The sequence below is a fragment of the Delphinus delphis genome, chromosome 13, assembly GCF_949987515.2.
Source record: "Delphinus delphis chromosome 13, mDelDel1.2, whole genome shotgun sequence".
NCBI lineage: Eukaryota > Metazoa > Chordata > Mammalia > Artiodactyla > Delphinidae > Delphinus > Delphinus delphis.
In genome coordinates, this window is record NC_082695.1 from 2788656 (window position 1) to 2800726 (window position 12071).

A 12071-nucleotide genomic window follows, 5' to 3' on the forward strand; every position below is an offset into this window, starting at 1 on the left:
TGCCCTAGAATTATTAGCAACAGATATCGGGTACTTCTGGGTTAAATAGGCAACCATGTTCTTTCCTGAGAACTTAAAAATGATTCATTGGAGAAACATTTTCTGAATTCCAAGTGACCTACCTGTGAATAAAATGTAAGAAAAATAAGAGCCCATTCTGTATCAGAAAAGCCCTAGCTACTGATAGCTCCTGTATAATACAAAGGTTGCCAAATCCAGGTTGATGACCTATTTATTTAAAGCAAATTTGATTCAGGAAAATTCCAGTACGCAGTAATTGGGACAGCACTTAGAATTCATCTTAATATAATAGCAGCTGTCCATAGTGAATTGAACTTTTTTTCATCACCCCATCTAGTTTGCTTACAATTTAAATGAGGAATCATAGCGTGTGTCACGAAAAGGTCAGATGGCTTTCTGGCCTGCGCATGCAATTCCCGATTTCTAAATGACTGCGTTCAAAACGTTGGCTTCTACAAGGATTATTTACAACACAAAACATTTTTACGTGGCGCTCACCTTCTAAAAATGCTAGCTTTAGCCCTGGGGGCCACGTGTGAGAAGCGATTCCTCTTGTCTTTGTAGACCAAATCAGTGTGTGTTTTGGGGTCCCCAAGACCACCCCTGTGTTTGATGACTTGCTAGGAAAACTCAGCAGGGCTCAGCGTAGAGTCATAATCATTGCTGAGATTTATTACAGCAAAAGGACACAAAGCAAATTCAGCAAAGGTAAAAGGCACATGGGGCGCAGTGTGGGGGAACCAGGCACAAGCTCAGTAAAGTCCACTCCCAGGGAATCATACAGGATGACTGTCACCCCTCCAGCAATGAGTTGTGACAAGAGGGGTAAACTGTTGTCTGTCTGAAAAGCTCATCCAAGCCTGGGGGCCAAGAATTTTTACTGGGGGCGGGTCCCCTGGGCACCATTGCCTGACAGGCACCATACCTCCAGACCACCAGAAGGAAAGCAGGTGTCCAGCAGCAGCTATATTGTTTGTAAAAAAGCAGAGGCTCCGTGTTCCCCTCTTATTAAGGAGTTGGGGAACCCCTCCTGAAATCCAAGTTTCCAGATGCCACTCAGGGGCCAGCCTTGCCAGTAGGCCTTTCTAGGGCGGTGGTCTCAGAGCTGCAGTGTTAACTCTTCTGCACAATATGTCTCCAAGCTGTTTCTGTGGGAGAGAGCGTTCTTAGTTCTATTAGGCATGTCCTTTGCTCGCCAAGCGCCAGCCCTAAACATATCATCTTTTCCTCTCGCCTTGATCCTAATATCAGGGGGTGGCCTGGATCATCTCCTCTGATGATAAGAACGAGGATTTAAGAGACGGCCTCAGGACCCACCTCCTTGCCTCTGTGCTCATACAGCTACCACGGTTGTAAATCTGGGGAGTGTACCTCCTCCAGGGCTGCCCCTCCTGGCAGCATCTCCCACCCAGCCACCCATCAACCTGCCCCATTTGTCCCCTGGCTTTCTTGCTTCAAAACCCTTTTATTTTCCTCAAGGGACTAAGAAAAGAAAACACAACAGGAAACATGAATTTTTGCAGCAGTTTACACATCTAACTGTCTGCGATGTACTGCCTTGTCCTTTTACCATATCCCTTCCATTCCATATATGTTTTTATTTTAACATCTTTATTGGACTACAATTGCTTTATAATGTTGGGTTACTTTCTGCTGTATAAAAGACTGCATCAGCTATATGTATACATATATCCCCATATCTCCTCCCTCTTGCGTCTCCCTCCCACCCCTCCAGGCGGTCACAAAGCACCGAGCTGATCTCCCTGTGCCATGCGGCTGCTTCCCACTAGCTAGCTATTTTACATTTGGTAGTGTATATATGTGAGGTCGAGAACAAAGAAACGTCAGTCCTCCTGGAGTTTGGAGCCCAGCATGGTGGCACGTAGTGGCATTCTTCTTCACCACCCTGGAGGCTCTCTGAAACCCCTCCTTTTGGATTTTAATGGTAGCTTCACTACACAGTCGTGGTTGATTAAATCCTTAGGCATTGGTGATTAATTCCACCTCCAGAACCTTTCTCCTCCTTCTGGACATTAGGGCATATTAGGAAACCAGTTTTGCTGCACATCCTTCTGCCTCTCTCATCCGGCTTCTCTGACATCCTCGAGAAAAACCTATAAGCGAGTCACCTGTCCCTTTCTGTGAAGGAAGGAAGGAAGGAATAAGTGAATGGAAGAGAGAAATAATAAGCCAAGTCTGTGATGGAGGGCACACCTGCTTTGGCAAATTTGTCTAAAGTCTGAGCAGATGTTAGGTCTCAGGACAGGTACTGGCCAGTGTTGGGTAACGAAGGACTTGAGCAGGTCAAGTAAGTGGCTTCAGCACCGGGACATTTTATGTGATGCCAAGGAAAGCACTGAGCCTGGTCGGACCGGCGCTGTGGTTGGGAGCCGTTTCAAATCCTGGGTCACCTGCCACCTGATCGCCCTGGTTGCTGAGCCAGTCAGTGAAAATTAAAATGGTACTGACCTCACAGGGCGTGTGTGAGAGTGAAATGAGATGAGTGCCATGAACTCAGCAGAGCGCCTGGCTTGTTGTGATAGTGATGATGATGGGATGATGGTCCTGCTGATGACGACGATGATGACGATGTCATGGGAGGGGCACACGCGTGGAAGTCAGGCGCCTCTGTGCACCTCTCAGCACCTGTGTTTTGCGATGAACCATCATGATTCCCAAACCTGTCTGAGCCGCAGCCCCTCCCCACCTTTGAACTTGGAACGTTGCTTGGGAAATTAGATGAGATAATACGGAGGAACGGTCCCATCAGTGCCTGGCATGGAAGAGGCATTCAATGAATGTGCGTTGTCATTTTTAATCCCACTTTTGCAGTGTTAATGAATTTCCTTTTTCTATTTAGTTTTAACCGTCTGAGGGTATTCAGTTAATTTTCTTAAAAGTAAAGCCTTCCACTAGCACAGCGTTACTCTGTTTCTTTATGTGACTGATGCTTGCCTATGTCAGTGTACTGTTCTAGCTCCTCTGTTAAAGGAAGGAATGACTGGGGGGAAAATTAGGGCAGATGGATTGGAAGGGGATTGCCAGTGTGTGATTAAATTCTATTAAACACGAGCTTACACCTGGCAGGCGACAATGGGCCATTAAGTACACTGTGTCCCCAGAAGCAGCGGTAACTCAGGGATGCCCCGGAGCCGTCTCAGCTGTGCGTTTTGCTGTCTCCAACAGGGTAAAGGTGATGAAAGGCATGAACATCATTGGGGTGAGAGCCAGCAGCCCGTCCGTGTGGGAGGTTAAGAAGAGCATGGATTACGCTGGGAAGTACACACCGGCTGTCATCGTTTGTCAGAAGAAATCAGCTGGCTCGGAAAACAGGTGAGTCCCAGTGGCCTGCCATATATTCAGATTAGCTGCAACGATGGCCTCCTTTTTCCCAACTTTGCTGACAGCCACTTTGACCGCGGTTTGCATTTGGGGAGCGTCGTCTATAGTATTAGTGCTTCCAGGTGAGATGGATAGAATCCTTTACTTGGAAAAAGGTGGGCTATTATTCACAGTGGACCTACTTACGATCCCAGCACAGTTCCCGGTCCCCTGCAGGGACTACTCCATGCAAACGGAATTTATCTCGAAATGATGTTCCACTGCAACACGGCCTCTTTCTATCCCAGATGATTAGGTAAAACGAGAAGTCTGGGCAGTTCTGATAAAATGGCCCATTTGGCAAGCGTTTCAAACAAGAGTTTGTTGTAAAACAAAACAAAACACCCAGAGCTTGTAGATCTCGTGGCACACGAAGGCGCCTTGCACATTTGCCGTGTCGATTTAAATATGACGCGTGGGTTGCATTTTGTGCTGGGATTTTCGGATGCACCTGTGAATGATCTGCTGCGGAATTATAGGGAATTGTGACGCTGTCTCTGATACCCACCAAGTTAGAAACAGTCTATTCACAGCTGGGCAGAGACTTGGAAGCTCAGTGGTTCTTGGTTTATTTCTGTTTCCGAAACCTCATTTGTGACTCCAGAAAATTTCCGATCGGTTTTTGCCACTTTCAGGTTGGTTGCTTTTTGCTCCCTGTATTGCTGGCAATAGAAATAATTACGAATGGACCAGTCCTAGGTATGTAGCACTATTTCAGGAGTCAGCTGTTTGAACTTCATAGCTCAATGTTTGGAAAATATTTATTTTCCATTATTTATTCTAATATAGAGGTCGTGAATCTCAGCTGATGGCTCTTCTGCTTTTGGGGGGTTTATTTCCAAAGAGCACTGGATGCCAGTTTGGGGGTGATGTGATGTGGATTTCGCTCTGTGCTCCTCTGTTTCATGTGGGTGCTCTGGGATTCGGGTTAGCAACTGTCAAGCTCTGGCCTGTGACTTTGCTTTTGTGAGCAGTGTTTCAAGATGTTTTTCTTGAAGATTTGCTCGTAGAGCAGATGAGAGGGGCAAAGAAGAAGTCTGTATCTGAGTTCTGCCCCAAATGTTTACATAGTAATGCTGTGCCACACGGAGTACCTTCCTGAGCTTACAAACAAGCTCACTTCCAAAGGTGTCTGTGCCAGTGATACGATTTGGGAAATAAGATGCCACCTCCATGAAAGGTTTCCTTTGTGTTGCGAAGTTAGCAAAAATTAGGAAGGATAGATAGATAGGCAGATAGGTAGGTAGCTCGGTAGATAGATAATGATAGGTAGACGAGATGGATATAGATAGATAGATAGATAGATAGATGATAGATGGATAGATATTTTACTCTTCTTTACCAGAAAGAGTGGGGGGATTTGGGAGAATTCTCAACCAATGTGCTGATTTTCCCTCGTGTTTCTTCTTGCTATTTCCTCTGTGGGTTAGTGGGAGTAGTAGTGATTGTAGTGTTACGTATGAAATGCAGAGAGATTTGAACCGTTTTGAAACATTTTATTAAATTTCTGGCTAAGTATTCATTCGGTTCGTCTTGGGCATGGAGAAATAAGGAAACTTTCCAAGGGCAGCTCATCCCCATTAAGGTATAAAGTGTAAGCTGCCTTTTCATAGATCAAATAAGGCAGGCACTCCCAAGGGGTTTTAACACTTCCTTAAATGAAACAAAAAATCAACAGCTCTAGAACATAGCAAATCATACATATGTGTGGTCCTTGCCATTTCTTTCCCCCTTTTATCTGTAACAGTATCTTCTTTAAGAAACAAATTCCCCGAATGGACCATCAACCTAGTCCTTCAAAGGGCTGGCATCAGCATGCCATTCACCGTGGAGAATATTCCTTATCTCTGTAGATTCTGAAGTCAGTTTTCTGTTTCCTGCTGTGGGTCTAGATGATGGAAGAAGCATATGTACACTCACAGACATACACAAACACACATATGTATGTCTATGTATGTAATATATGTGTATGTGTATATATAGAATACTATATGTGCATATACAGTACATTATGTGTCTTTGTAATGCATCATATATGTATACATGGTATATATACAGTATATCTATATATAGTTTGTGTATACAGAACATATATGTGATACAGGTGTTTAAATATGTGCCTATATACACATGTACATTTTTATGTGATTTATGTACTCATGTGTGTTATGATGGTGCAGAGGTTTATTCTTTTTTTGGAATCCAGTTCTTACACTGCAGCCAGGAAGGCTTTGCTTAATGAGGAAGCTGTGGAATGCAAGCTCTTTTAGTTGGGGAACCGTGTCGGTCTGGTTGGTAGCTGTTTGCAGTCCCTACAGCAGCATCTGGGACACATGAGGCTCTCCATAAATATTTGTTTACTGATGTTCTAGAATTAGACTGTATCTCTGTTACTCTATGTATAATGATGCAAATCTGTACGTACATGTATTGAATGGCCTCCGATACACCTGTTCAAAAAAGCAAGGTGCACAACAGCGTCTATATTGATGCCCCATTTGGGGAAAACCCAGAGAAGAATACTTTTTGAGCAAAGGGGCTAGCAGCTGTGATTTCTGCTGGAGGAGCTGGCAGGTTGGGGGAGGGCACTGAACGTAAATTACTTTCTACTGCGAGCCATTTGGGCTCTGATTTGGTTTTCACTATGTGCCTGTATTACCACTTAATATAATGTATACAGTTAAAGTAGACTTTTTTGAATACGATATATTCATTTCTATGTTCAGCCTTTCTCCTCACTTCAGAATTGTTTATTTCGCTTCTGTCTTTATGGAATTAAATACAGAAGAATCATGCTCCATTCTTTGGGATCGCGCACGGACCGGGAGAAGATCTGTTTCTCTTTTCTTTGAAGGATAATTGGAGAATGTATTATGGAGTGGATGTTTTCACATTAGTAGGTTTTGCTTCAGGAGCTGTTTTGCTTTATACATTCTTCCCACTCTCTTTGACTTTCAGTTATTCTTAAAAAGTCAGAATCAGATCATCGAGATGCAAAAAAGGGAGCCTTAATGAGCTTGAGAATCATGGATTGTGTATTGGTAATAATTCACCGTGGATTGTGAAGTTGTCTTAAGGAAGTTAAGTCCCTGTGACAGGTGTAATTTTATGGATTAAGGAGACACTTGTGCTAGTGATGAACTCAACAGGAGTGAGTGAAGGTTCTTATCTAAGTTGAAATACATCCTTTGCTTTTTGAAGAACTTTGTTGTTTTTGTTTTTTTTGCGGTACGCGGGCCTCTCACTGTTGTGGCCTCTCCCGTTGCGGAGCACAGGCTCCGGACGTGCAGGCTCAGCGGCCATGGCTCACGGGCGCAGCCGCTCCGCGGCATGTGGGATCTTCCCGGACCGGGGCACGAACCCTTGTCCCCTGCATCGGCAGGTGGACTCCCAACCGCTGCGCCACCAGGGAAGCCCAGAACTTTGGTTTTTGAAAGCCTTATCATCACAGTATTAATATCTGAATGTTACCCACAGCTATCAATCAGATCTGTTTTGCCTAAGCATTGCCAGGAAATATTATGGAACAGAAGGAGGATAACTAACTATGCTCCATCCATCAAATTTCATTTGACGTTTTCTGAATCCTGCTCACTGTTAGAGCACTATGGAAACTTAGATAAATGTGTAACAAAAGTCATGTACATGTACTTTTTATTTCTTTGCTCTTCTCTGCACAGATGAGCATTTTCCAGAGTTTGCCACAGTTGCTATTTAAATGATTTTAGGTGGTACAAAGAAATGGGGTCAAATATTTGACTTGAATGACAGAAACATATGTGCTTTCCAGTTCTCCAGCAAGACTACTGATTGAAGAGAGATTCTTCTCTTTTAGGGGCTAATATGTCTATAAAATCTCTATCCTTTGTTAATAGATTGTAGACAAGCAAGAGTGCATAGTTTGATTTAATCCTTTTTCATAATTATCTGTTTATAATCCTTCGTACTATACCGCTTTTCCATTTATTTATAGGTAATTTTGTTACCGAGTTCAAGCTCGGCCTGCGCACCACACGACAGACCAGTAAATTGACAGACGGGTTGTTGGGGAAAGGGATAGTGACTTTATTCGGAAAGCCAGCAGACCCAGGAGACAGTGGACTAGTGTCCCAAAGAACCATCTTAACCCGAGTTAGAATTCAGCCTTCTTTTATACTAAAAGGGGAGGGGTGTGGCTGGTTGCGCCACACTTCTTGGTGCCGGAATCCTTTGTTCTTGCAACTGTCCCTGTTTCTGTAAACCTTACACTCTGTTCTGCAACTTTTTATCTCTATACGAATGGAAAAGTGTTATACCTTTAAAGGTCAGAGCCTTGAGAATGGGCTGTCTTGTATATTTCAGGGTCTAGGCAAATTCTTAACTTGTAGCAAAAGCAATAGAATACACAGGTTAAAGTAAAAGAAAGAGATACAATATGGATTCAGATTTGGTTTTCCCCATTACGACATGTTTCATTTTAAAACAAATATAGCTTAAGTGGTAACATGAGTGTCAGAAATAAAGAGTAATATTTAAAGTATACAGAGATAAGATTGCAGTCATGAATGTATGTTCAGAAAAATGTATGCTGGCATGATAAATCCATCTCATAATACATTGGTTAGGATTAGGTTTGATTATTTAATAAGGGTGACTTAACAAAAAAAAGTGACTTAAAGTAAGAGTTTATTTCTCTGTCACATAGAAGAAGCCCTGATGTAGGCAGGCCATGGCTGGCATGGCAACTCCTCAGTACTGTCAGGGTCCCAGGCACCTATCTTTCTTTAACACAATATTAATGCATGGCTTTTATCCTCATAGATTAATATGGCTGCTGGAGCGCCAGTCATCACATCTGCATTGCAGGCTAAAGAAAACTGACAGAAAAGAGCCTTCACCACTGGATCAGTTCCTTTTAAGGAACTTTTCTAGAAACTCATGCCAACCCCCAATACTCTCCTGCCTCTCTCTCATTGGTCAGGACTTAATCACATGGCCACACCAGACTTCAGAGGGAGGTGAGAAACATCATGTATTACAGGCAGCAGTATACTTAACTCAGAATCAGTTTTCTGCTCCAAAGAGAAAAGCAAACTGGATGGGTTGGGGAACCAGAAACCTTGATCTCAGAAATCTATAAAGAATAAATGTTGTGGGGTTTCCAATAGGATGATGGAAAGAGCATGGTACCTAACTATCTCCTTCATTCTACCAGGTTCCCATGGAAATTTCCAGTGAACTATAATAAGGGTGTGAAGATCCACATTAGCAATGCACTGGAAAAGTTACGATTACAAACTAGTGTATATAAAACAAACTATTATGTTTAAAATAGATAAACAACAATGTCCTACTGTATAGCACAGGGAACTATTAATATATTAAATCCTGTAATAAACCATAATGGAAAAGAGACAATAACAATTTTGTTTATCAATAAATATGGGACAGGGGAAATTTAGAAGATATTCAATCAGGATGTTGCCCGTGCTTGTTAAGTACATTTAATATATTAAATATCCTGTAATAAACCTTATTCATATATATCTGAATCACTTTGCTGTACATCGGAAACTAACACACCACTATAAATCACTATACTCCAATTAAATAAATAAGAAAAGTTATCATGTGTATGTTAGAAACATAGAGAAGCGTTTGTGAAAACTGCAGGACTGGGTTGAAGGAGGATGAAAAGATCGCCAATCTTAATTGTGCATTAAAAAGAAAAGGACCAGGAATGTGAGTGGAGGATACCCAGGCATTAAAAAAAAAAAAAATCAGGCCTACCTCCTAATATCGCCAGTAGGTGCTGGTACAGGTGAGCATGGACATGTCAAAGCCAGCAAGGTTTCCTCTCTGGACCAGTAACAATAAAAGGCCGTTACTGGGTGAGGAACACACCTTTGGAGCAGATACCCAAACAGGCAGAAAACCCATAGGCATATGAAAATATAACCATAAGAATTTGGGGGAAAACTCTTAAGTATCAGAGACAAAGACAGAACTTTGTGCATGAAATAGAGATGATTTTAAGCATTGATCAGTGGTCTCAGATTCAAAATAAGCATGGTATCATCAAAGACAGAGGAAGCCCGCAAGGAGAAGAAGCCATGTGAGATAAAGATGGGGTGAGAAACTCCATGTCTATTGGATTTGCTGCTGTAGAAAACGAAATCAGTGAACTTGAGAGAAAACTTTAGGAGAAAGAGAACCTTCAGAAGAGAATGAGAAAGAGGTGAAAATAAGAGAAACACCTGAAAACCAGTCAAGCAAGAGTATATAGAAAGAATGACCACAGGAACAGCTGGAGATTACCTGGTTACCATAAGATTCGGCACTACTAGTTCTACACCTAAGAGAACTGAAAGCAAATGTCCACACATGTGAACACACAAGTTCACAGCAGCATTTGTCATGTGTGTGTGTGTGTGTGTGTGTGTGTGTGTGTGTGTGTATATTATAGATGAGTGGGCAAACACGTGATCTATTCATGCAATGGAATATTATTTGGCAATAAAAAAGGGAGAAGTGCTGATAGATGCTGCAACATAGATGAACCTTGAAAACATGGTACTACGTAAAATAGACCAGACAAAAAAGACCATACGTTGTATGATTCCATTTATACATGATGTCCAGAAGAGGCAAATTTTTAGACACAGTAGCTTAGTGGTTGCCTGGGGAGGGGAAAATGGAGAGATTCTGGTCATGGTTATGAGGTTTCTTTCAGAAGTAATAAAAATATTCTAAAATTAAATAGTGCTGACGGTTGTTCAACTAAAAACCACTGGATGGTAAACATTAAAATGGTGACTTTTATAGCATATGAATAATATCTTGATAAATCTGTTATGAAAATCAGTTGATTACAAAAGGGCCTACGAGATAATACCAATTTTGTTTATCAATAAATATAGGACAGGGAAAATTAGAAGATATTCAGTCAGGCTGTTGTCTATGATGGCAATATTACTTGTATTTTGGAAAAGTCCCATAGTAAACATAGATTTTTTTTTTAATTAGGAAAAGATAAGATATGGAAAACAAACAATAAATAAAGTTATAATGCAGCGTGGCTGGGAAGATTGTTTAATAGAGTCTGGACATCTGTCCTTGTCATCGCCGAGTGGCATACTGACAATTTTGGGATGCTTAATTCATCTGCTGACTTGTCCAAATTTGAAGCCAGAAAGATCTGGCCTTTTTTTTGGTTGTTGTTCTGGGCAAAAATTACTTGTAATGGAGATATTATAGATTGTTTAAAAATGTTCGGTTTTGCTTTAGAAAGCAGTTTTAATGATTGCAATTTACTGCTTCTTGACTCAGGATAACAGATCGAGTGATGGAAAAAAAAAGATCTTGAGGTTTTTAATTAATATAATAATTTGATTAGAGGTATTTTCTAGCAATCTGTCTTCGGCAAGACAGTTCAGCTCTACGGACATCCGGAACCTGAGTTTGATAACAACAAAACCTGAGACAATGGTATAAAGTTATCAAAATGTTATGTCTTTCCTGTGGTGAGTGGGATTTTTCTGACGCCTTAAATGCTTTCAGTATCCTTATCATTGGCTCTTACGGCTTGTAATAGTCATACATATTACCATCTGAAAGATAATGGCTTCACAGAGAGTAGGAAGAGAATGGGTGTAGGATTCAGGAAATCTAATATTCATTTCTCATTTTTATGCTAGTAGCCATCTCACATTTCACCAGAGACGGAACAAGGGGCAAAACACCCTGTTCTGTACCATCGGCCCCAACAATGTCAGCCTTCGCTGGACTGTTGTGAGACTCTACATAATCCTGCATGTGACCAGACAAACTTTGAAATAATCAGTCAAGAACATCAGTTCATTTCTGGATTGGGTTGTTTGTTTGTTTGTTATTGAGCTGCATGAGCTGCTTATAAATTTTGGAGATGAATCCTTTGTCAGTTGCTTCATTTGCAAATATTTTCTCCCATTCTGAGGGTTGTCTTTTGGTCTTGTTTATGGTTTCCTTTGCTGTGCAAAAGCTTTGCAGTTTCATTAGGTCCCATTTGTTGATTTTTATTTCTATTTCTCTAGGAGGTAGGTCAAAAAGGATCTTGCTGTGATTTATGTCATAGAGTGTTCTGCCTATGTTTTCCTCTAAGAGTTTGATAGTGTCTGGCCTTACATTTAGGTCTTTAATCCATTTTGAGTTTATTTTTGTGTATGGTGTTAGGGAGTGTTCTAATTTCATACTTTTACATGTACCTGTCCAGTTTTCCCAGCACCACTTATTGAAGAGGCTGTCCTTTCTCCACTGTACATTCCTGCCTCCTTTATCAAAGATAAGGTGACCGTATGTGTGTGGGTTTATCTCTGGGCTTTCTAGGGGGAAGGGTAAGCTGTGACAAAGCGAGGGAGAGGCATGGACATATATACACTACCGAACGTAAGATAGATAGCTAGTGGGAAGCAGCCGCATAGCACAGGGAGATCAGCTCGGTGCTTTGTGACCGCCCGGAGGGGTGGGATAGGGAGGGTGGGAGGGAGGGAGACGCAAGAGGGAAGAGATATGGGGACCTATGTATATGTATAACTGATTCACTTTGTTATAAAGCAGAAACTAACACACCACTGTAAAGCAATTATACTCCAATAAAGATGTAAAAAAAAAAGAAAACTTTTTAATATGCATCTTATATAAAAAAAAAACAG

The 12071-nt window shown here is 41.6% G+C and overlaps 1 protein-coding gene across 1 annotated transcript in view; it reads left to right on the forward strand.

The window, feature by feature from the left end:
* Positions 1-12071, forward strand: part of LOC132436391 (transmembrane protein 132D-like) — a 384639-nt gene that overhangs the window by 112412 nt on the left and 260156 nt on the right. The window contains exon 3 of the mRNA XM_060029294.2: positions 3208-3354. Coding sequence (XP_059885277.2) covers positions 3208-3354 — 147 coding nt within the window. The remainder of the gene's footprint in view (positions 1-3207; positions 3355-12071) is intronic.